A 26,170-nucleotide genomic window follows, 5' to 3' on the forward strand; every position below is an offset into this window, starting at 1 on the left:
TAAAACTCATTGATTTATGCAGTAGTCTTGCAGATTTCTACATTATCCTCCATAATCAGAACATTCTTAAGCTGTGACACAAGGCAGAAAAATACTGGGGTTTTGCTTTGGGACAGTTGTATCTACAGCCATTAATGTCTCTTAATTAAAAGCTGAAACATACCCTGAGAATAAGATGTTTTAATTCATCATCTGATAGAAAAGCAGGCTTATAGTTTGCTTCTGTGTATGGGTTTGTAGCACCTAGAGAAAACAAACGAACAAAAAAATCCCCTTATCAAACTTAACAATACACACTTAAATGAGCGATCCTTCCTTTGGCTCCTTTTTATACTGTTATTCGTTGCAGGTGTTCTTTAAAATGAAAATTGCTTTTTGGTTTTGCTTTACTATCAAGATGAGCTCTGGTGGTACTAACTCAAAAAAGGATGAAGTTTTTTTTCTAAAACACAAGTACTGCATTATGAGGTAATGCAAATTAAATGCTTTCTGAAATATAAAAGTGTTTCTCAACATATTTTTAACCCAAATGCAATGCTTGATTTATGGTCTATTTCAGAATTAGAAATGGAAAAAAGAGATTAAAGAGTAAAAACCTTCAAACTATTTCTTCTCTTTATAACTCAGTAAAACACGACAAGGTCATGTAAACAGATTGTCAGTTAGGAACTTAGAAATCAGTTCTCTCATTCTGTACCAAAGACAAAAAAACCAACGTTACAATGACATCATCTCACGATGACAAAACTCCAAAATTAGCAACAAATGAGGCAGCTATTTATTAAAGAGTAATTCTTCTCATTCTATTCCCTTCATAAAGACAAAAGAGAGTCAAATTAGTAACCACTGAAGTGCTAAGAAGTACTAACCTAACTAAATAACAGTGGCAGAAAAACTTAAACCTTTCAAAAACGCTAGGATAAATATGATTGGAAGACATCAGGTCTCCTAGAAACTAGAACACTGACTCTTTAAATTAGCTGCATGCTATCTTTTCTCAGGGGCATATTTCTTGAAGGCTTAAGCTTTCACCATCACCACCAATTGCACCCAAGCACTGGTTCACTCTTATATGAAACTGCAGGACATAAAGAAATTCCCAAACTCTTCCAAACCTGTGTGGTTCCCTTCAGGTGCTTGTAACGGAAACTGGTTAAAAAAAAAAAACTAAAATTGAACTTTCAAAGCACTTTTCATTCTTTCATACAGAGCTAAAGGTATGAAAACAAAAACTCCGAAGCCCTGTAGAAATATTAGCTACACCTAAAATCTAACCTCCCTATCCAACAAGTTTTGCACATTGCCTGCCCAAGAGCATGGCTCAGCACTACACAAGAGTCAACCGCGCACTGCCATTTAGGCCCTGTGCTCCCTCCTACCTCAGCTGCCTTCTTTTTGTTGAATCTAGTGACGGGTGGTCAATCAGATCAGACTATGGAAAATTATTCTTTTCCACCTCAAAATTTCCCAGTCAGATCAGGATATTGGACCACAAACCAGTAAGCTATAAATGATGGCGCAGCATCAAACAGTAAGAAAAGGGGGAGAAGTCCTCCCAAAATGCATTAACTAACTCCTTTTCAGCAAAAGGGCAAGAAAGGGGGAGAAAAAGCATGGCTTGGGGTAACCCCATTTTGCCATCCTCCTCCAGTCCCGTCCTGCCCGGCCCCCCTGTCCACCCCAATCAACTTACCACGTAATGTTTTCATATGCTGGACAGCCATTCTCAACACAGTGAGTTTGTCTAGCTTTCGAGACATAGCATTGCACGTTGGTACCAAAGATGCCAGTTCATCTATAAAACTGTTCATTTTATCTCTACGCCTTTTTTCAATTTGACTGTGAGCCTCCCTAAACAAGTAAGGTGGTGAGGAAAAACAGAAAAGCATGAGAAAATAAATCATATTAAAAAATTCCCAAATCCAGTATAACAAAACCACAAAAATTTCCTCCTCCTGATAATTAAGTTACCCTCTTGAAAAGGACCATCCACATACAGAATTCTTCAGACATTTTATGTTCATTATTTGGGTAAGTAACCCCTTTAAGTATGTATGTTCTTAGCACGTACACTGAAACATAACTGGAATCATAAAAGTTGCAGATAAAGCAAATTCCAGTGTATATAAATATTGAATAAAGCATTCAATTAAGAATTTGTAATCAGGATACTGTATGAATATACCAAGTATTGAAAACTGCCTTTTGCTGTGGCAATGTAAGTCTTCTACTCATCCTACACTTTCCATTTGAAGTATTTGAGATACCTCTGAACTAAACTCTTCCTAACCAGGAAAAATTATGATAAACACTAAGTTATTTTATTTTTGTTTTCTATTTTCCCATATTAAAGAGTCAATGTTAACACTTTTATCTCACTATTGAATTTGAAAGAAACAAGATTAAGAATGTAACATTATCAGAAACATATACAGACTTCAATTTCAATGTTAATATTAACAGAAGTGACAAAAATCAAGTTACCTACCAAGTTAGCATTTTCACAAAACTATATGCAGTTTATACGTGAAAAATGTTAACAGTGCAAAAATACAGAAAAATAAGAGAAGGTCAAAGCTAGAAAAAAAGATTTCTAGGATAAGAAACACATGCAAATATTTCATATATCACAAACGGCAATTGTTTTCAATATATTTGTTTAGAGTATTACCTTGCATTTTTTATTCTGCCTTGTTGGTCTGTATACTCCAATCTGTTGAGAAATGGTATCACAAAGTTACAGTGTTGAAAACACGGAAAACAACTCTTCTAATGCATCTTACATACCTACTGATCCTCATTAAAATAATTCTTTTTAAAAATTTGAATGTTTATTTAACCTTTCTTTCAGAAAATATCATTATTTATAATACTGTGGCTCTAAGTGTTAACAATCTTAACCCTTTGTCCCAGCAAAGAAACAAACAATGTGGGACACCACCACAGTGACGCTGAAAGCAGGTATCTACACACTATGTCAGTACTGTGGAACTAACATCTCAGTGACTGTATCAATAGTACCTTCCATGTTGGTCATCCTTATCTGTATCCATACCTTCCCTGCAGAAAGAGAATAAAGCAATATATCACAAATAAAGCAGAATTAGCAAAACTGTTATCAAAGTATCATAAAATTAGAATAAAGTATTCCTGTCATCTTTAAATCCTAAATACAAAAATAAGAAAAGTGAGAACCTGGAAGGACCAAAGAAGTCGTGTGGTCTTTGTAATATTAAAACATTTTCTTAAATTAGTTGTGTCTCCTTTGGAGCTAACAAAATGGCACAGTTTGATGTGTTTGACAGTAAAACATGCTGCAGTTCAAAGATATCATCTGTTATAAAAATGCTTTTCAGTTGACTAGAGGGAAGAGAAAAGACCATATCAAAGCAGATATTTTTCATGCCTCCATCAGAAATAGGGCTATTAACTTGCATTTACTGTAGTTAAAAGTTTGACCAGAGGCAGTCACCAAATTGCCCGGCATAAAATTCACAAATTGCCCTGAATTACTTTGTGCAGATGCCAGTGTGTTCTACACTTTAGTTTGCCTTATGGTAGTTGATTTTTGGGGTAGGAAATGTTAATAATGTAGACCAACGAGCCACTGGAAACGGCCAAATGTATGGACAGAATGAGAGACTGTATGACACTAACCAGGCACATTTTAAATTAGTACAACTTCCAATGTAGGCACATGGCTTACTTTTGTCTCAACATGAAGAAAAAAAATAATGTAAGGAGTCAGGAAGAATAAAAAGGATCCCCCTTATTACATTTTAATATTGTAATCATATGTACAGAAATAAGGAGAGGAAAGTGCTTCATACATGTATCTGGAGAAAAAAAAAAGCTTGAATGCCTAAGACTACAGCACTGTTAGATAAAAGAATTAGGAAGAGAATGCTTTGATATATAAATCTGTACAATTGTGCTTAAATGGGCACTCTTAAGCCTGGCTTATTCTGGTTTAATTTTTACCTGCAAATTTTAGGAAAAGGGGAGGGAAAGGCAAGGAAAAACACTGAGCATTTTTTTCAAGTGAAACCAATTATTAAAATATTTATACTTACTCAAAAGGAAAGCCATCAAGTCTGAAAAGAAAGAAAAATAAAGTACACCATATATAGGAAATAAGAATAATGTCTCACATTTTCTGTTGAAATTCTCAAGCTAATTTATATTCTATTTGAAATGAAAAGCACAACGAAAACAAGACAATAGCAGTGAACATATTCTAAGGAGACAAGCTTGTTGAAATGAACCTACTTTCTGACAGAGTAATTCTACTTTTTAAGAAAAGATAGCGTAGCTTATTACACTTAATATGAAAAACTAGTAAAATGACTAACCTAAATTATGCTATGCAAATCATTGAGATACTGTTTCACCTTCAGAAATAAAAAATCTGTGCTTTATGCGTGTTGCCCTTGTGGTTAGATAAATGGGATTTCGGAGGACTCTAAGGCCAGAAATAAAAAAAATTAAAAAAAAAACGTATCCCAAGTTTCTCAGTTTTTGATTCTGCCCAGCAGAAGAGATGAACATTTTCTTTCAGTCAGTACTAAAGTCCTAATGCTGAACTTTATACAGACTTTATGATACCATAAGGAAATTCAACAGAATTTCTACATGCAAGCTAACTGCTGGCATCACTTCAAGACTGTAAAGTGATCTGAAATACCACTGAGCTTTAACATGTTAAGAAGCTATGTTTTATAAGATCCTTATGAAAAATCTTCTCATATTGGCCATTAACATACCAGTTATTACCGTTCAACTTTGGGCATTAGCTTTCTTAAAAATAAGCATGGTAGCTTATCATATATTATTCATTGCACTTTTAAATCAATTATCTTTGTGATTAGTTTTTACAAGAAGTCTGAATAATGCTAAAGGTTTTCTCAATGTGCACATGTGGGTTACAGTCTCAGTCAGCGGCTCAAGGCACTTCTGATGCTCACAAAGACCTGGCACGCAGGTCTAGAACAGGACTTAGAAACAGAAACAAGGCATCAGTTTTCCACTTGTGACGCCACCTTTAGCTAGTGGATGCTTGTTGTGACAAAATTCATTTTAGCCTTAGGAAAACCCAGAAGGCAAAACCTAAAGAGAGGTACAAGGCAAGTTACAAATACTTCAGGATAGTTTGTTTTCTTATCATATATTATTTCAACTGAAAACACTACTCCCATGAAAAGAAATCAACTGTTTATAGACCTGTGCATGAAGTCTTGGATTCCAGCATTTGACTAAACCAGACCATAGTGGAGAACAGACAACCTTTCTTGAAGTGAAAGCAATAGGTTGGACAGGAGTGGCAGGAGAAAGGATTGAAAAGAAGCTGGTGTGGAGAGCTGAAAGCGCAGCTGATCAATATGGTTGCTTGGACTTGAGAGACGAATGAAGAACCACACTAAAACAGTCCATTTCTTCCTTCCTTATTCCCTGACTTCAGTGGTAAATGAAGCATAAAACTGGGCACTCAGACAATTTATGTAAGAAATAAAATTGTTAACAGGCAGCAAAAGCTGAACAGTAGCATTTCTGAACACTTACTGATACATACATATAGAAGGAGGGATCAAGGAAGTCTACCTTAAGTTCTATATTAAAATAGGAATATTTACTAGCCACCATTTCCTCTGCAACACAACATGAACTGTGGTATGATGACAGCTGTTATAAATTTATTTTACTTAGGATTCAAGGAGACGGTGTTTTCACATATTTAATAAAATGCACACACAACCTAAAGGGCAGAATTATAACTTACAAGAGCAAGCTGTCTTTTGGAAAAGAGGACTTGAGCAATGCTTCCTACCCAGAAGAATAAAGGTGGAGAAATCCTTTCTAGAGAAGAGGAAGTTGGTAAGATTGAGGCTGTTCACTGAATTTTGTAGTAGTCAATTCAATTAGAGGGAGTCGCGTGCTTTTCAGGAAGACGAAATGCATCTTAGAGAAGGCATGTGCCTTATGTTTGTGGTCTTTAAACAGTACTTAACGTTTTGCATGTGAGTTCTCCTAAAAAGAAGTCCTATGCATAGGGAACCTGTTCTGTCGTACTCTGTATGCATTAAAAATTCTACCCCTCCCTGTAAAAAGAACTGTCAGCAATCCAAAGGCCCACAATGATAACATTTGTGCTAAGGTACATAAAAATTAACGACGTAGCTTTGTTAATAATGGATGGGACCCATTCACAAGTTACCCTGCAGCTAGACTTTGTAAAGTTACAATCCATATGAGGTTTGCACAGACAGTAAGTAGGTCAGTCTTGGTGTACCCTAGTGCAGAAGAAATTACACATTTGGAAATTTGACAAGTTTACTATGACCTTCACTATTCTAAAGCAGAGTCGGTGAGATTTCTTTCCATTTCAAACACCTGCCCCAAGACAGAAGCTATGATTTGGACACCGCTTCTGCGCACTGTTATTAGCCAGCTTCCCTTAAGGGGAAGCAGCTTTCTTGAAACAAAACCACATTCTATCACTGATTCACAAGAAACAAAGTTTTTATTTTGTCAGGAGTAATAGCCTACAGTGGAGGACCAACACAAGATTAAATCAGTTGATTAAATGAAAGGCAGATCTACTGCCGCAAACCAGAGACTACTCAGATTCAAGTTCAACTGGGAAAACAAAATAGCTTCATCAGGCAAAGGCTGGCAGCAGATTTATAGGAAGTGACTAAAAACGCAAAAAATAGGTGAAGAAAAGGAACTATTCTCAGTTTTGCTTCTGCTTTTTAATGAATTTATTATCTTCCCTACTGCTAGTCAGACATTCTATTTTCTAGGTAAACAATCAATATAATCAACCTTCACACTGTGTATTTCATCAGTATTAATTTTTTTCTCCCCTCATCAGCCAAAGCCGCCTTTTCTCAGCCTTACCCCATTTGATAGCCCTCAATTCTGGCTGCACTGAGATGAAGGCTTTATTTTTATTGTTAAATAATGAACTTTCCTCTTAGTAGCTTTTTCCTTTATCAAAACCTTTATGACCGGTTGTCAAGAAAAGGTTACTTAAAAATTGCTATAAATATTTCTGTCATCCCCTCCCCACACTGTATTGTTTTGTTACAACCTCTTTTTAGCAGCGTTAAATCAAGAGAAATCCAACTTACTGATAATCAGTAGAGCTTCCCTTTCTTTTCCTATTACAATCCATTCCTGAAGTGCTAAGGGAACTGGAGATTAAGTCAGCAGGGTCTGGTGACATAAAGTCACTAATTGTAGAAGATATGTCCATCCTTTGGTCTGCCATTGGATTGTCTAACATTGAAAAGAAAAAAAAAACACCACACCAAAAAAATGCATTAATAGAAGCAGAAACTTACACATTTTTAAACAAACAGAAAAAAAAGATCTCAAACCTAGTATTCTTAAAAACTGTCCCCCCAAAAAAATAATCACAATTCTATTATTTCCTCTTGCCGTAAAACAGAAAATAGGCAATTTCTCTTTTTCCAGCTACAAGTATATTGAATATTGCATACAAACCATGACCATTCTCAAAAACACGTTACTTAACACAATTGTTTTTAAAGAATTTTCAGCGTGATCTTTAACTAAACCAAGTTTACTCCTATGTTAACTGGCCAGCCAGCTGCTTCTACCTAACATAAATAAAGGATAAGTTCTGTCTGCCTTTCGCTGACTGGAAACTCTAGTTCTAGTGTGTCTCTCTGTTTGAAAAATCGTATTATCAAAGTTCATAAGCTTTGAGAGTTCCAATTCCACTGAATTTCATGGAACAGAATTCAGAAGATCTCCAGAGAAAATCAGATTAAATAAACACGTCCACTACAGCACACGCCACAAATAAAAAATTAATAACCCACTGATGGTCTAAAGAAGAATAGTTAAAGGTACAAACAAATTTAATTAGCTTTTTCACCCAAAACATATATATTTTAATCCTCTAGACTACAAACAATTATATTGTTGGAAGAAACCCTGTGGAAAGCTTATTCATTACTAAATGGCATCAACTGTGAAACAGAAGAGTTTTTACCTGAAAGCCTTGGAAGCCTAGATCCACCTGGGGAAAGTCGATGATGCTCAGCCTGAAGCAGCTGATCACCTTAAAATTCTTCCATGCCTCATATTCTGTTAGTCAAGTACTTTTAAAAACCTGAATGGGAAGAAAACCAGCAAGCTTAAAAAACATTTTCAAAACAAGTTTGTCTAGAAGAATTGGTTTTGACACAGTTTACAACAGCAAACTGATGTTTTCTACTCAAGGATTGTATTTTAATTTCCTTATGAAGTGGAGAAGCTCTATCCATCATCAAAAGGGTTAGATGTTGGGATGTGCATCTCCGATGGACCAAGCTTTGGAATAGAAGGAATCTCTTCAGCATCACTTCCTTTTGGGCCCTGCTTATCATTTATTCTTTGGTCTTTGCATAAAACCCATCTGCTCACAATGATCACATCTGAACACATTTGTTGTCAGATGCTACCCCAATGAGTCAAACTGCTGTTACAGTGCAAAAGACAGACTTAGCCCTTCACTCCTGGCTGCCCCACTGTTAAGGTGGCCATAGCAGTAAGACAGTTTGAGCTTGGCTTACCATTTTATTTTTCCTTGTAACAGCAGTTGGCATTTTCAAAGGAAAGAGGGGTTAAACATTGTTCTTTTCTTCAGGCTTAAGTTTTAAATAAAATCCACACCCCATACTATAACTCAGGTCCTCAACTGTGTCTCCCAACTACACTGTAAACTTAGTGGCTGGTCTGCAGGTGTATGTCCTTCCCTTCCAGATTTCTGTCACAAAACAAGTTTTCCAGAAAAACTTACTATGCAAGACTTAAGAATTGTTCTAAGTCTACCTCTTGCAAAACAATTCTAAAGTCTTTTGGATACACTGTTTTCTGGTTAACGCATCTGTGAACGTTGTGACTGTCTTTCCAACCTGCAATGACAGCAGAACTTCCCAATTACACAGATCGGCAAGCTCCCATGACACACTCACAAGTTCCCAAGTCAAACAACCACTATTCTGTCAACATGACCGCGTTATAACCTATTCTACTGAGTCGCATATATAGAATCATAGAGAATCATAGAATGTGTTGGGTTGGAAGGGACCTTTAAAGGTCATCTAGTCCAAACCCCCTGCAGTAAGCAGGGCATGCTAAGGCATGTTAGGAGTTGTAAGACAACAGAAACCTCACAAAATCCAAAGTCAATGGCATTTCTTCAGCTCTGCCAGAATAACAAATTCAGAATTTATTTCAGAAGTTTAAATTATCAAAATTGCTGGTCTTGTTACGGTAATAACAGTCAGGATTCACAGCTCTTAAATCTAAGGTCAGGCAAGTCATTGCCTTAATACCACCACCTTGTGAACAGAGGACCGTTGTTCTAGAAGCAGAGCTTCAAAACTGCTGCTGCGGACTCGTCGTCCATCCCGCCCAACAACTTATCTGCGGTCCTCTCTCAAAAACAAAAAAGGAGTCAGCAAATGTGTGGGCATAGTGCTACAGGAAAGTTAAGAGGCCGGCTGACATTGACAGAAGCTAGATCAGTAAAATTTAAGTCCAATTATAAGTTTTCATTGAATCCATAACCACAGTTTATTTTACAAGGCTTTCATTCACGCTAATACAGTTACTTGTAGATCAAGCCTTCTGAAACCGGCCTTTTCCTACTTGTCTGCTTTGTCTCTTACTCAAAGTAGTCCAACTATAAACTTGATTATGTTACTGTGGTTTATGAGATTACTGCAGCTTAATTTACAAGCCACCGGTTAAACCACAGTCACTGACCATTTCTCTGTGCTTGGTTCAGATGCAAAAACATTATATTCAACCTCAGTTGTTGTGCAGAAGTTAGTTACAGCTAAACTTAATGTGGCCTGTGGCTAAGCCCTATGAATCCAGTGATAAAAGTACTGTCACACCAAACTACCTGTGATGCCGCTTTTTTGTTGTTGTTGTTTAAACACTGTCCAATTGCTGTGCATCCACGATTCACTCTTGGAACCTAATACACAACCCAAGCACTGTATAACGCACATACTAGAAACAAGTAGTTTCTAAAATTTCTGGCCCAACCACCTACAATTAACTTTCAAAAGTTCCTGAACACCTCTATGTGTGAGCGTACTTGTTGAACTGACATTTTACTGCTCAATATAATTCCATGGACCACTTATGATAACCTCAGACAGACGGTTGGGATAAGCTGGAATTAAAAAGAAAAAAAGGGTTTAACGCAGTCCTTTCCCTTTAAGAATGCCTGCAACAGTCAGCATTTTATAGTTTAATAATCAGAACACTGCACAAGTCACTGGTGTGCTTTAATGCAAAAAAAAAAAAAAATTGCTTTGTTGTTCATCTCAAAACAAAAATTTTAAAGCAGTTTTATAGAAAAATTCTTGAAATCAAGTATCCATTCAGCTGTGCTATTTTAAATTACAACCAAGTGTCTGTATTTGAAAGTTTTGAAGCAGCTATTTTAAGTGTCTTGACCATTTAAGCAGAACAAATTACATAAAAAATGGAATTCTCAATTTCTTTTCAAGTCAGCCCTTTCTCTACCATGTCCCAAATGCTCATCCCAGTTCTAACAACCACAGTCCTACATTTTAGCATTACAGGAGTTAAGAATCACACACGTCTCCTGAAATGAAGTTTAAAGTTAAGAAAATGTCAACCCAATGATCAGAGCAAAAATCAACATGCCCAGCTATAATAAATAGTGAACAGTTCAGAGAAACGTTTTCTTGCAAGGCTTTCTTAAAATTATGAAAAATGGAATATTTTACTATCTTTTCAGCCTCCAGGTGCCAGTTGTTCAGTGGCTCAAAAAAAACCCTCTATGAGAAGGAACACAAAAGTTACCCATGTATGTAAGCAAAGTCCAAATCTTCCATTTATGACGCCCAGACTGTTGCCAAAGTACTTCAAGGACCTACTTGAAAAAGTGCCATGTAGTCCACTTCCTGATTAAATTCTTTGTAGATGAGAATCAAATGATAATTTGTCATTCTATCTCATGACAGTGTCTCTCCACAGCCTGTTTGGGACTACTTCCTTCAGGATTCCCCTCCCTTGCATTCAATCTTTCTCCAACCCCCTGCAACAAGGCTAATGAGACAGTAAAAACAAATCTTACTGTTCATCCCTCAAAAAAAAAAAAAGTTAGATGACACGTGACTAGCTTAATCATGCAGCAAAGCTGATCACGAGTACATAAACACCTCTGAGCAAATCAAGGTCGGAGCTAAAGTAGGTCAACTACGACTGCCAAGCACCCATCTGGGAGTCAAGACCTCTTTACACAAGCACCACCAGTTTCAGTTACCCCTAGGCACGAGTCAACTATCTCCAACATACATACGTATTTATTCTAAAAGAAATGCAATTCATAACTTTATGAATCAGAAGTGTGTCATATCTTAAAAGCACTATTTTGCAATGACAAAGGAAAACTATGGTGTGGTTTCCTTAAGAAGCAATTGAGAAGATAGTCATTGTCCCTATGGGTAATGACTGAACCAAAAACAGCTACAGAAAGGAAATCATCTGCTTCCCTTCACAGCAATATTCCATCTCCAAAGTTTACTGTCACAGTCCAAACTAGCAAGAAACAGAAGAGCAGCCACTGTAGATGTTTGTATACTCCAGATGCACACGCACTCAACAATGGTGGGAGATTTCTGCTCAGCAGCACAAGGACTGCAAGCATCCCTATGATGATCTCAAGATGCATGCTGGCACACATGGGCATGGCTGCTGCAAGCAACAAGCAGTTCCTGCATCAGAATTTTGTTATGAAATAACTCTGTAGGAATCAAGGGAAGATCTTTGAACTAAAACAGTGGTATTTTCCTTTTCCTCCAGTACTTAAGGAGCAGCTGTCAGTATACTTCACATTTGCCCAATATATTGATACTGTTTTGTTTTAATGGCACGTTTGTGTTCCTTGAATGTGCTAGTATTATCTGCAAGAACACTCTGTACTCCCAGAAGACAAAAAGCCCTATGGCTTCCTCTCACATGCAGATGCGAATCACCGCACCCTCTGGAGCAAAGAAGTGATTTTACCCCGGTTTGCTGGTTGAGGTCATCCTTTTACCACTCACTCATCAGCATGTTTGCCAACCCCAGCAACCTACAATCCACATCTGAGTTTTGAAACTCTTCCAGACCCAAGCTCTTAGCAACATTGGTAGCTCATGTTTTGACCCCGTCCTTAACCACACACGCAGAGCAGCAGTGATCCAACCACCTCGCACGTTAGCAGCTGCTGACACCCAGGCCCTCACAACAGGGCACAAGCATCTCCTGCTCTGTAGAAGGCAGAGGCACAGCCTTCAGCTGCTCAAGAGACTTACTGTTCAAACAGTTGCTCTCGATCTTTCCTAAGGAAAAAGTAGCAGGCTGGAGGGAAGCATCCCATGAATTTAAACCAGCCACAAAGCTACAAGATGAATCATTTTTACTTAGGGGAAAAAAGGTCTCTAATAAACAGAAGAAAAACTCCACAGGCACAAAGAACACCTTTCGGCTCTAGGAAGTAAATGTAAAGGCAGTTTCTCAATACATCTCCACGTAGTCTCCACATGCGCTCCCCTACTGAAAACAAGTCCGTTCATCATTAGCGCCTCTAAGAAAAGACAGAATGAGTCATATCATGGCATCACCCCACAGGAGTTTTCCAGACTGTCAGAGTGGTAATGGAGCCACGGGACAAGATTCTGAATTTTGTCTTGTCCATACAGCACTTAGATTTCCAGTTCAAGAGGGGTATCAGATCCCATCTCTCCTTGCATAAAAGGGGAAATACTTAAAACTTTTACCTCCAGATATTTCAACAAAGGACTTCTCTGTTGTTTCAAAACCAAGAATAAGTGGTAACTAAGACAACTTTTTCTTGCACTGGGGAGCTCACAGCTAGACTCAGGAACACAGAATCGTCTCACCAGTGCTCAGTAAATGGGAAGGATCGCTTCCCTCAGCCTGCTGGCAACACCACTCCTAACATTATCCAGGAGGCTGTTGGCTGCCTTTGCTGCAAGGGCACCATTGCTGGCTCATGGACCCACAAGCTGTTCTCCAGACGGTCAGCCCCTAGTCTGTCCTGGGACATGGGGGTTTCCTCTCCAGATGCAAGACTTGGTGTTTCCCTTTGTTGCGCTTCATAGGGTTCCTGTCAGCCCTTTTCTCTGGCTTGTGGAGCACACCCATGTGGCATATCAGTCACTCCTCCCTGTTTTGTATTATCTCTAAATATGAAGCTTTAGACAATGTGGAAAGAAAGGGAAAGAGGCTGGTTCTTGAAAGAGAACTGAATAGCTTTAAAAACCCCCCAAAATCCTAGCTCATGTTCTTCTGTCAGTGAAGCAGATAAATGCTTGTTTCAAGGCTGATGCAGTCCCATGGGAAGGCCTTACAGATGGAGATATGGACCACCTTCACAGCAGAAAATGAAAACCAGAACAAAACCAAAGCCAATTCCAGGAATCAAACATGTTTAGACTGAAAGGGGTTTGTCTGTGCTATGGATGAAGTACTTGCCTCCCCAGCAGGGGACTGGTACGTACCTCTAACGATAGAGCTAAAAGTCTAGTGCACAATTCTACAGAACAGCCGCTGGGTCTGGAGATTGTATCATCACCTGACCCTGTGACCCTCCAACACAGGAGAGTTCATTTCCTCTCACGTCTCAAGACCATTTGCCTCTCTACCTATTCAGTGAACCTCAGCTAAAAGAATGTTTCAACAGGGCTTGCTAGTTTGCAGTCATTATTGAAAGCTTGATCTAGTATAAGCTTCTCATCAGCCAAGATTAGACTCTTTGAGCTCTTATTCTTTGAAGTAAGCTTATGTTGGCCCGTTTAGATATTTCATTTTGGGCAACCATCAAAAGGAAACATCGCAAAGGAACTAATCAAGCCCTTGTGAAAAGGTGATGATGCACACTCTTGGAAATCAGTACTAAGATGCTGCTGTTACCAAAAGATCTTGGCCTTCTTCAATAATCAATCCTTCAATACATGTTCTCCTTAGGTTTCCAGAAGCTGCTTCCACAGAGAAAACAAAATGGACATGCCTTTCCTGGAAGACCAGGTTTTAAGGGATTTCTGCTGCACACCTACCAAACACAGCTGTTATCTACACATGAAGCAAACTATAGCCTCTCTACAGGCTTCTGGAAGCAACAAGCACCGGTCCTCACATCACTAGACAATGAGTGTAACAGTGGCGAAGTAATTCCTAAGCTCAGCCACTGCAGCTAGAATGAGAGTAACCAGTTCAGATGTCTCTACAGGAGCAGGAACCAGTGAATTCTGCCTCAGAGCTATGCAAACACTTTACTGGATGCCTTATGACATTTTACAGACACACCAAGATCCCCACAGGTATTCTAGGAACATATTTTCATATTTCATCTCAAATGTCAAGAAGATGGATATTTTAAGGAGGCTTTTACAAAAAAGTATAGCTGTCATACAAAATCTGTAAGATAACAGCCGATCTCTCACAAAGACTAAGATTACACTAAGAATTACACCCAGGTATAATTATCAAGGCAAGATCCCCGTTCAATTAGCATTAGTTCATGCCTTTGTATGCCTTATTTCAACAGGTCCTGCTGATTAAAAGCATCAAAAACATCCAGTTTGATTTCACTGGAAATGGATACAACCAAAATGGACTGTAAATCAGTTATGCTGAGAACAGCTGCTTGTAGGAAAAGGACTGAGCTCAATATCCTAAGTGTCTTCATTATTTACCAAAAAAAAAAAAAGGAAAATCAAAACAACCAAACCAACTTAAAGGCAATGCTACATACATTTTGTTCAGCACAGCACCCCAGAATTTCTGTAGTCTAAATTATAGAACAGAATAATTACACATTACATTTAAAAATAGGGTCCACCAATGTTAAAAGTGGTAAAGTAAGTTCACAAAATCTATGTTAAGTTATAGTCTTTAACATTCATTTATTCCAATCCTTCAGAAGACTTTGTGTATGTGTGGGAAGGAACACATTGTCATATTTTCAACATTGGGGGGAAGAACTTAAAATTAATAGAAAACAGAAACTTGAAGTCCTTTGGGCCAGATATCTAATTCTACTCATTTAACACCAAAATTAATTTATTCTGTTAGCAATAACAGACCCATACACAACTAAAGTTAAAAAAAATATAAAATAATCTACTCCCTCAATTACTGAAAAATAAACTTAGTTGAAGTTCTCAAACTGAGCTTTCAAGCCAGGTCCAGCCTCCAATGTGTGAAGGATGTACTGTTTCACAACCTTGTTCATCAACCCTGAGCCATACAAGGCATTTTGGGGGGGGCTGAAAGACATGAGAGAAATCCATCCTACCATGCGGGTAAATCAATTATCCAGCATTAATATGCTTTAAGTAAAAACCTAATCAAAGTTATTATTGACTTCTTCAGTAGCTTATGTACTTCCAGTGTGCTAAAAAAAAAAAAACCACCCTACCAACAACACAACAAAAAACAACAAAAACTCTCTCAATTGAGGAAGCAGTGGTGCTGTGAAGTCTCTCAAGTTGTACACATTGCTTCTGACCTGTCAACAAAATAAGATGTCTTATCTTGTGCTGCACTGCAGAGTCAACTTCAAAGCAAAAACTTCTAGAAAATTAGAAATTTCTCCTTAAGAACACTACACAACCTGGACTGACATTTCCAGAGCAGAAGCAGCATACAAGATGACAAGTAGGTAAACTACTTAACTCACTCCTCATGTTTGCACAAACAGTGGGAATTTACAAATCAGCGCATCTTTAACTCATAACTGGGAATGCCTACCTTTTGCACTTGCAGTCCAAAAGATACAGCTTTCTGTTTCAAGATTTCATCTGACTCCTAAATATAAGCACTGATTTATTGCAGATGGATGCTTTAGATAGAAGTTTCAAGGATATCTTCACCCTTCAATTACCCAAATTGAACAAGATAAGTTTCATGCAGTTAAATACACATCTTCTAATTTATTGCTTATGAATAAATGCCCCAAAGCCTAAGTGTTCATTGCAAGTATTATTATGACGGTGATATGCTCTGGGCAGGTTTAAGTTATTCTTACTGTGATTAAATGAAGCCCCTGTATCCTCACAGTTTGGCAGATATTCTTCCTATAGTTCATAGTCTTCAAAGTTGTCTTTTAATGGTAGGACGGAAAAATCCTCTCACACAAAGTTCTAAGAAATGTGTCTTCTAAAAGATCTCCATATAAGATATGAGTGCAGCAAAACGCTTTCTCATTTACTGCAAAGGTAGAAGCTGTATGTCACTCTAATACTTATCCAGTCCAATCGGTGGTGTGGTGCACCATGGAACCCATTCTAGGATTTCTTCCTCAAGCTTGTAACTACTGCTTTTGCTCTAGTATAACTTGCAATAGGATGACTTGATTTAAAGATTTCAAGTGAGAGCAAGCTTTAACTCAATCCACTTTTCTCACTGGACAAAGCACTATTTTAGTACTCCATCAGTTACTCCAGCTTCCAGTCACCAAATCTTTCTGTGCTTTTGTCACATTTTCATTTTCTCCTCCCCTCCTCATACTGGAGAATTGTAGGCATCAAAACTAGCCAATACATTCAAGCTCTGGCATGACTAATACTACCGAAGTAATATTTTCTCATTTGACTTTTAAAGCTTATGCATTCAGGGATGTTAGCCATTTTTCAGTTTAATCGGTTAAACCACTACAGACTTCTTTTAGTCTCTGAAGTGCATTTATTAAGGTGACAAACCTAGTTTTCGGCATTTTCCTTTGGGTTGAATCACCTGGTCCAAATACTGTTAGACATAGTGCGTACAGTTGATTCCATTTTCCATTCACATTGCTACTACAACAAACGCAAATGCATTTGGCATGTGTGGGACCTTTCATTCAGAGATCTCTTGCCAAACAGGCTACAACTGAAGAGTTTATATCTTCAGGAAACAAAGCACACAAACAAAAGGGCAAAAATATCACAAAAAGGAGTGTAGACACAGGTGGTTATATTTTTACTTTATACTTCCATTTCCAGTTTTTGCACACCCCCTCTGGTCCTGCTAAATTCCATCTGTGGCTGGAAGAAGCCGACCCTGCTCTCAGCACTCTGCCAGCCTGACAAAGAAAAGTTGACAGGCTGTCAGTTCCCCTTCGATCCTAAAGTAAGCCTTGGGAAAAGGAAGATATTCTCAGCCTGCCTGGAACTAAGCTGGGGTATTCCCACTCGGCTGCCTCTCTACTGTTTCCTCCAGCACGCATATCCCTGACAGGTTCATTTTCCCCCCCCTGGTTTCTTAAAAGCTCTTTTTGACTTAACTTTACGCAAAATCAGCTGTCAAACACATACGCATCACATCCATATGAACATCAATATTTCTTCCTTCAGACTATGTCGGTACTATATTAGAGGCTCAACTTCATTTTTGTTCTCCCGCTATACCACTGCTTTTTGGATAGGAAAGCATCACAGCTTTTTGTTAAGTATATGAGTAGGTAGTCTGATAAAAAAAGAAAAGCCGTGGAACATACAGTGATGGCATAGCTACTGGATGTGTTAAGTTAACAAAGCTCATGTGTGGAAATGGAGACGTTTACAATTTAGAATTATTTGCAGACTTCCAGCTTAAGAAAATAACCCCCCACACACAGACACTCGTGCAAATAGCCTCAGCTACGTGTCTCTGCGCCTGGGGTCCCTTTGATGTATGTGGAGCAACAATAAACACTAACATAAATAAGCTCAGCAGTTTGGTTTCCTGAAGTCACACTATTTGCCAGTTAAATCCAAATCAAATTAGTGAATACTGAGACACTGCGTCAATTTAGCACTTGAATGTTTTACATAAAACATGCAAAAAGACACAAACATCAAAAAAAAGATACACATGCCATTTTCAGTCTTGTTCAATGCTTCAGAAATAATAACCTCCCCCATACCTGAAACCCTGCTTTTTAAATGAGCGATCTGCTGCTAACGCTGAGAAAGGCAGCATTTCGGAGTTATGACAGCTCATACTGTGGCATTATCCGATACTCTGCTCTTCAGCGAGATTCACAAAAAGCAGTTAGGAATCACAGCAACAGCAAACACTGAGAAGTAGGGCAAGTTCCCAACACCCCCTAGGGCCAGCACTAATATTGATACAGCGCATCATGAGTGGAATTGCTATAGCTGAAAAATACCCAGTCAGCGTCCAACCAACAGTCCTGCTTAGTACTGCCACAGGACAAGGCAAGCACGACTGCAGGACAGCTTCTTCCAGTCTTACATCATCCTTTCACCTGTTTCAAGGCACTGTGAAACCAAAGTTATAATTAAAAGAAGTCCTTTAACAGGACATTAAAAGTAAAGTTAGATGTGTCATCATACCACATGCTGAATGCAAACGTGACATACTCTTGACTTCTGCCACAGCACTAGCTACTTTTTATGTTTCCTTCTCTCTTACTTGGATAAACTGGAACTTCTATGCAATGTGACACATCTCCAAGGTGACTCCCCAAATACGCTACAATGTGCACTTCACTAAAGCCAACATCTAGGAAATTTTTGCTTCTGAGGCTTTGTAAACTACAGCACTCAAAGTAAGACTTGGTGGAGCAAATCAAGTGATAATTTAGGGAGGAACCATGCAGAGTATTTACTGTCTTTTACATTCATGTCCAGAGTGATAAGTACCTCAATAACAGCTATAGGGCCTGGAAAAAGTCATATTTGTCTAGCTCAGGATAAGCACGAGATACTGTCGAAAACCGCACAGCAAAGTTCCACACAACTGATATAACACCTTAGTGCCATAAAAGGGGTGGCTTCACTCCCTTTTTTCTTCTCTTCTTTGTCATCCTTCCCCCAGATTTCCCTTCCAGTACTGCAGCACAGACTTCACACAGTCCCCAGAGCCTGTCTGTACAGCGTGTCGAATCAATCTGCTCATCAAGCTGAATAATAACTTGACAGAAAGCAGAGTCTTCTGGAGAGTTAACAAGCTCAACTGTCTTACTGAAAGGTCAGACGATACCCAGAACCAGTGCAAAACAAGGGGGTGAGACATGCCAGAAGAAGGGAAGGGGCATAACTGTCCCTTTCAACAGGAGCGAGTGGTTAAAATGTCCCTGTTGTATCCCTTAACTGCACTTTCAGATTATTCACAGCACTCCTGCATGGTTTGAGCAAGGCAAGGTGTGCTGAAACCTTTCTACTGATCCACATCTGCACTGTGACATTTTCTCTGCTCCGGAATTTGTTCTTTTGTGAATGACAAGTTATGAATATACAGAGGAACATTCCTATCCACTCTGTATTCACTGCTTCAGTGGGAGTATAAGCTTTATTTTCTTGAGAAAGGCCTACAGCAATAGGAAAGCCGTTTACAGAAATTGCTGATGAAACAGATTTCTTTTTCCGTGCGTCTATACATTAAATGCTGACGTTGAATCAACAAATTTCCAAACCTGTAACATTCAGCTGCCGGAAATACAGCTGGATGCAAGCCTCAGACTTGTGTTTTTCTAGGCAGGTTTTAAATCTGTGATTTCTAATTTAAATGAACAGTCAAGTCTGAATGCCTAGTTTTACATTACAACTGAAACTGGAAGAGTGTTTTAAAATTACTGTTGCATTTAGAACAAAGATTTGCATTACTAAATCAAAGCAGCCCTTAATAAAGGCAGAGTAAAGATCAGGGAACATCAGCAATTCTCTTAATAGGATCCTTATGCTATGCAGACATCTTGATTGTTTTAAAAAAAAGGAAAAGAAAGAAAATACAAGCAAGTAGGGAAGAACAGTGTGTCATCAACAGGGGAGAAAAAAAGAAAAGATTAAAAAATCCTGCCAATACCAAACATGGGCAAAAGAGAAAAACTTGATCAGAAAAAAAAACAACCAAACAAAATAGAGCCACACACACCACAAAAGGACTCTTGGTAAAACTGAAAGCTTGCATTTTTATTTTATTTTTTTTTTAACAATTGCTTTTGCTTGGATCAAAGATCCATTCATGCAACAACCCCCTCCAAATGAAGAGGGGATACAATACAGAGCAGAGAGACATCTAACAGTTGAAAGCAGAAGTTTTTCCAACCCATTGTTTTATTCCAAAAGAGAACATTCCACAACCTACGCAGTCCGATCCCAAAGGGCCTAGGAAGGATCACTAGACAGTTCACATTCCACCACAAAAAGTTTAAGTAGGTTTAAATGATCTTATTTCCGCAAGTAGCAGGCTTGTGCCAAATATTAACAATGCGGTCCCTTAGTTACCACTTACAAATGCTCATAATTATTTACAGCTCCTGAACAGTACGGAGGAAGACTTGGATATCATCCAACAAATCCACAGCAATTAAATTTATTAGAAAATGGAAAACATTCCAGTTTCACTCAGTGGAACAAGATAGGCAATGACTTCTGTACAAGGAACAGTGAAGTAAACTAGTACTCCTCAACTTAGAAAATTGATAGGAACAAGGTCTACAAAATCATCAAGTGTCACAGGGACATCAAGCAAAGCCTGGCTGAAAGGTTGAAAACAACATAGCTCTTCACACACGAGGTGGTAGGCTGTGGAAACGCTCTGCCAAGTGACAGGAAGGCTAGAAGTTCATGTGGTTTCCAAAGAGAGGTTGGAACAGTGCACGGAAAGGATTCTCCTGAGGGGTACCACCACATCTGGCTCATGAAGCTCCTGAGCTGAAAAGAACTGTGGGCCACTATGAGAAGATCCATGCTTGCCCTAATCTCACTCTTTGCCAGGCAGCTACTCACAGCTACTGCTCGAGACGCCACTCTACAGGACCTGGTTCTTTGTTACGGCATGCAATGGTCACTCTTACATTCTTTCAGTATTAGGAAACAAACATTATCTCAATTTACAAGTATTCAGAGAAAACTTCTACTTACAAGAATGACATACATGGAATACCCATAGTGAAAGTGTAAAGTTGACAATATCCTCAAAAAAACCTTTCAAGGTTACCTCTGGTTTAACTAACCTGCAATTATCACCATAACATCAGCTCACACCAAGTGGAAGAGTTAAACACATTACGCTGAGTTTAGCAAAGCAAATATAAAAGCTTAGCTTATCAGAAAAAATGTAGGAAACAAGATTTATCTGTTAGGTATCTGCTTTCATAAGCGAAATTCTAAACCTAGTTTAGGCAACTAAACTCCTATGCAGCACCTAGAAACAATAGCACCAAGCAGGGAACCACATAAAAGTCAGTAGGCACAAACAACCTAAAACAAACACTCAGGACAGCCGTCCCGTACTTCACCTTGCTACGCACTTCAGTTAATACACACAGTTCTCCACTCACCTAAGTCTTGCTTACAGTATGGAATTAAATTTCAAATCATCAAGTAGAGCTCACAATTCTCTTTTAAAGGGGCCAAAGAAGCCAGCAAACTAGGGTAACTGTTACTGATAACACATGGAGAAAATCCCAACCAAACAAACATGCTTAGAATAGAATAGAAAAGAATCACATATTTCAGGGGATCATATACTAGCTATAAATATTTGTGGCTTTTTTCAGAGTCCTACTTTTCTGCAATGTTCACTTCAGAACATGATCTAGTCTCGTGCACTATTTTCCCCTGACTTTACTAGAGAAATACGTACCCTGTCTGTATGTTTTTGCCTCCGTCGCTCATCTGCTGCTCAGCTGAAATGTTTTTTAAGGATATCTGCTAAAGACTCTTCAGCTGTCTGAAAGGGTTCTGTCTCCTCTTCCATATGTATTGAATTTATTCTTTGTCTCTAGAGGTACAAGCTTAAGTTTATATTCAATACATTCTGACTAAACAGAAAATACCTACCCTGAGTAACTTAACTGAACAAATATAAGTGTCCTTTCATTATCTTCATGTTAAATCACTACATCTTTGTTTTCCTGAATATGAGGATCAGCTTCTCAGGTTTCTCTCCCCCTTTTGCCTCCAAAAAGCACCAGTGCTTAAAATTTTGTTCTTATACAAACCATTGGTATTAAAACTTGATATTCTTATCTCAGAATAGAGAATGTATTTTGCTCCCTTTGATTAGGAAGATTACAGACCAAAGGCAAGGTTTGCTTTGCTTTTTGGTACTGCTCAACAAGACTCTTAGGTATTACACTTTAACTATGCCTTGCAGAAGAACAATATGAGAATCCCCAGTAGTATTTTTAACCTTTTAACTTTTACTTTGCTTTAAAGAAGAGTTTTTGCAAGAGTTTTTGTAGATGGTCCCCTCCCTTCTGCTACAAGTTTTTCTGGCCCTCTCTCTCCTTCACAGTCTGGTTAAAGCTGTGTGTCCCTCAGCTTCCTTCTACTCAAACACATAGTACCACAGAGATAAGTACATACGTTCTATCTTAATACCAATGTCAGATTCATTCAGATTTATTCCCCTGTACGATCATGTATTCTGCTTTCCTCTGCAATAGGAAGCAACCTCATCTACTATTTTATACAACAAACTGATATGCTGTAATTCAGGCCAAAGTTTATTTTAGAAAGATATCCTGGATGAAGTGTTGCAAGAATCTATTACCCTCTTCCTGTCTTTTCACGCAGCTTAGTACCTCTTTTTCAAAACTTTCAATTTTTCTAGTCTGAATTTGAGTAGGGCACCTATCGGCTACTAAACCTCACTTAATTTTCTCCTGCCTGGTAACCTTATCAGGTCATTAACTGAAGGATGAATGCAGTGAATTGTTTTTTCCTCCTTTAACTAAGTTTAGTTGCATTTGTTCAATCGCCCACTGTAAGGTTATGTTTGCAAAACACAGTTCATTCCTTGAACTCTTCAATTTTCTAGAGACACTATCTGAAGTCCAGGAAAAGATTAAAGTTATGACATAACTAACATAATACATAGATCAAACTACCTTTGAATTCAGCTTAATATCCTTGTTTACTATGCAAAACAAATCATTTGTCCACTTCTCTGTAACACTGCACTGGGAACTGCCAGCCAGTAATGTCCTCCCGCCCTCAGCTACTTCAAACCTTCATCTTATACGTGTGATATACAGATAAACAACTGTTTGGCAGCTAGGTAGAAATCGCACATGTATTTCTTAAGCAAGATCTTATCAAGCCACATAGGCTGTTGGAGCGATAACTAAACAGACCAACCTGCACCATTTGGCTCTCTCACCAGTAAGAGTCTCTTCTGCCATCATGTAATTGATACAGATCCCGACTAGTGTAACACCAAGGACAAAGCCAAGTGGAAACTGCCAGAAACGATGTTACTGACTAATCCTTGCTTAAATCACAGACAGTAACTGTATGAATCAGTTAGCTAGCTTATTTAATATGGGGCTACATGGATTTTTACAGTGCAGCACAGACCTCTCCTTGGGAGATTCGTGTGACAGAATTCTTACATTTTTTTGTTAGATGAGATATTGCAAATGTAAACATTTAACCCTTTGTAACTGAAGTGTGACTGCAAGAGTTGTTAACCCCCTACCTTCATCTTTCAGCTGTGTACTCCCATATAGCACTGGCACTTATCTAAACCCACAGTAATCTGTTCAGAGATCCAAAATAGATTAAATCTAATCCTGCCAAAAAATAACTTTTAAAAAACTACAAGTCTGAGTAGATCACAGTAAGGCGGTTCAGGTAGTCAAACAAGTACCATTGTTTCTACCAAGCATTGTACAAAGTGGGGGGGGGGGGGGGGTGGAGAGATGATGAGCTTAACAGTAAGTGTACAAATAACTTAGCTAGCAAATATACACCTGAACATAAGAACACACAGGTTAACTTCTATAGGGATATTCTAGGAAGAATAAGACTACAAACCCTCCAGTGTAACGGAATTATTCAAGAAAGAGCCTGAAAAGTGGTTTGTTTTGGTTGGGCTGTGGGGTTTTTTTGTGAGCTGCTGCTTTGAATAAATGTACTTCTTTTATAGGAGGCTCTTTTATCAACACCCGAGTTAAAACAAATCAATCTCCAATACATAGGACCACAATCAAAAAAGAACTTGTATGAATGCTATTCAACATCCAGGTAAGTCAGGTTTAAGAAACATTTTTCTGTATTAGAATGGTACATAAAAACATCAAAATATAATTGTACTGAGATGACTGATGGTTACAGACTGAGAAGTAGGAATAGGAAAACTACGAAGATAAGCAGAACACAACAATGCAGGAAGCCAGCAGGAGCTGACCACCCCTTTTAAGAGTGGAAGACAATGATTAGCTCACATGTGGAAATGATTCTGATGAGTACACTTTTGGAAGGATACGTGGAAAATACAGAACTACACCATAAAGAATGATTGAAGAGAAGCTTACATGCTGTTGCCAAATAAAGACTCAGCCAAATTACATCACAGGGAGGAGTTAAAAGAGATATGCTGTGTTTTATTTGAAGGTGGAAAGCTACGGTACTTCACTACAACATGCAATTAGGTTTGCTAGAAAGGGAAATTAAAATTAACTGTGTTTATCCCTAATGTTTCTTCTTTAAGTAGAAACCTGCTAGTGCATCCAGGTTCTTCCAGGTGTTAGAAGGCCAGGAAAGTTCCTTTTTCTGCTTCCTGAAATTCTCCGAAATCCACTTGCCAGCCCCTTCTACAGACAAACCTGAGAACTTGTACCAATATTACTCGTTGACCTGGTTGCCAACACAGTATCATTCCAAAACATTGCCATCGCCACAAAACACACACAAAAACAAACAAAGCGCTCACAGAACTGAGACAACAGGATAACAAAAAGCCACACACACGCAATTTTAAGGGAGGAAAAATTATTATTTTCTTTTTTTTATAAATAAAGGCAGAGACCAGTTACCAGGTTTTCCAAAGTCACCAAACAAAATTCAGCAGGAAAATGGAAAAATAGTTTTCACTGACAAAACCCAGAAACCAGTACTTTACCGGGTTTGTCAGGGGACACCATCATTCTGGTATGTTTAGGGCTACAGGGAACTAGCAAGCCACAGAAATATCCTAAAACTAGAAGGCAAGTCAGAGGGCTGAAAAAATATTTGTTCTAAAAAATAAGAAATATGCATCTGAGAGCCATACCAAAGGAATTAGATTACAGAAGTTTTACAGCACACCATGAATGAATCTGTGGAGGCTTAACTACTGGCCTGAACAAATCCTGTTGTAAAAGGCACATTATTTTTGCCTAAAAAGTGCTTGGAACTTTGCTAGACTAACTTAAGCTTTTAAAGGAACTGCAAAAGTTTTGTAAGGCTGGATAGTGATGAGTTCACCTAGAGACAGAAGATCATAGATATGCTACAATGCTAACTAGATCTCTAATGAGATACCAATAGACATTTTTTCCTCACTTTTTTGTTGCATGGAGGATTTTTTTTGTCCTGCCTCTGAGATACACAACTATTCAGTCCTTACTAGTGTTTACATGCTCTAGGGAAAAAAAAAAAAATAATTAATTCATTTTATGCAGAAAGCACGGATTCTTCTGCTGTTATCCCTGACTTAAACCTTTACTTACTTTCTATTTAAATTCCAAATTAAGTTCAAAAGTTTTAGTAAATCTTTTTTAAAAGTGTACATCACAGCCATACAGAAAACAGATTTTCATGTCACTGAACACAAGGACAATTCTCCTGAACAACTATTTGATACGAACATCAAGAACAAACTAGGGTGACAATATTTCTCTGAAGGGAAGCCCAAGTAGGTTTTAAAGAGTTTTCCTCCCAGGAAACAGAATACGTAGACAAACTGACAGCAAGGTGAGATCTATGACAAGTTAGAGAAGCATTCTTAAACAACAATTCAAGATTTACTTTATTATTTTTTTTAAAACAGACAGCTCCCCTCCCCAAAAGGGAGCAGAGGTGTGTGCAATTAGTGGACTGAAGTTTAAACCACGTATTATCTTGGTGGAAAAGATTTTCTTTTTTAAGATAAAAAGATTTTCTTCCTTTTAGTCTCCTTCCTATATTCTATTTCCTCCAGATTTCCTGGCAACCCTAACTGGAGGCATTGCTGGGTCTCTGTCATTTTTAGATAAATTATCAGTTTGACAACAACTTGGACGTGTGACTGTTCAGCTCCGGTAAAGTCAAGTGATCATGGTGAATGAGCTCCCGAGAGATCTGCGTATCTGAAACAGTTCTATATTTGTTTATCTGGAAACTCAGAAGCCAGTAAGGGAAAAGGGAAAAGG

The 26,170-nt window shown here is 38.2% G+C and overlaps 1 protein-coding gene across 5 annotated transcripts in view; it reads right to left on the bottom strand.

The window, feature by feature from the left end:
* Positions 1-26,170, bottom strand: part of BMAL1 (basic helix-loop-helix ARNT like 1) — a 51,924-nt gene that overhangs the window by 17,386 nt on the left and 8,368 nt on the right. For 3 of the 5 annotated variants that reach the window (XM_063334714.1, XM_063334715.1, XM_063334713.1), the window contains exons 2-8: positions 8,021-8,140; positions 7,131-7,278; positions 4,074-4,094; positions 3,022-3,060; positions 2,672-2,713; positions 1,694-1,851; positions 164-243 (exon numbers count right to left, since the gene is read on the bottom strand). In XM_063334714.1, coding sequence (XP_063190784.1) covers positions 164-243; positions 1,694-1,851; positions 2,672-2,713; positions 3,022-3,060; positions 4,074-4,094; positions 7,131-7,270 — 480 coding nt within the window. In that variant the 5' untranslated portion in view covers positions 7,271-7,278; positions 8,021-8,140. The remainder of the gene's footprint in view (positions 1-163; positions 244-1,693; positions 1,852-2,671; positions 2,714-3,021; positions 3,061-4,073; positions 4,095-7,130; positions 7,279-8,020; positions 8,141-26,170) is intronic. The other 2 variants (XM_063334717.1, XM_063334716.1) reach the window with 1 other exon arrangement.

The sequence above is a fragment of the Chroicocephalus ridibundus genome, chromosome 4 (assembly GCF_963924245.1).
Source record: "Chroicocephalus ridibundus chromosome 4, bChrRid1.1, whole genome shotgun sequence".
Classification (NCBI taxonomy): Eukaryota; Metazoa; Chordata; class Aves; order Charadriiformes; family Laridae; genus Chroicocephalus; species Chroicocephalus ridibundus.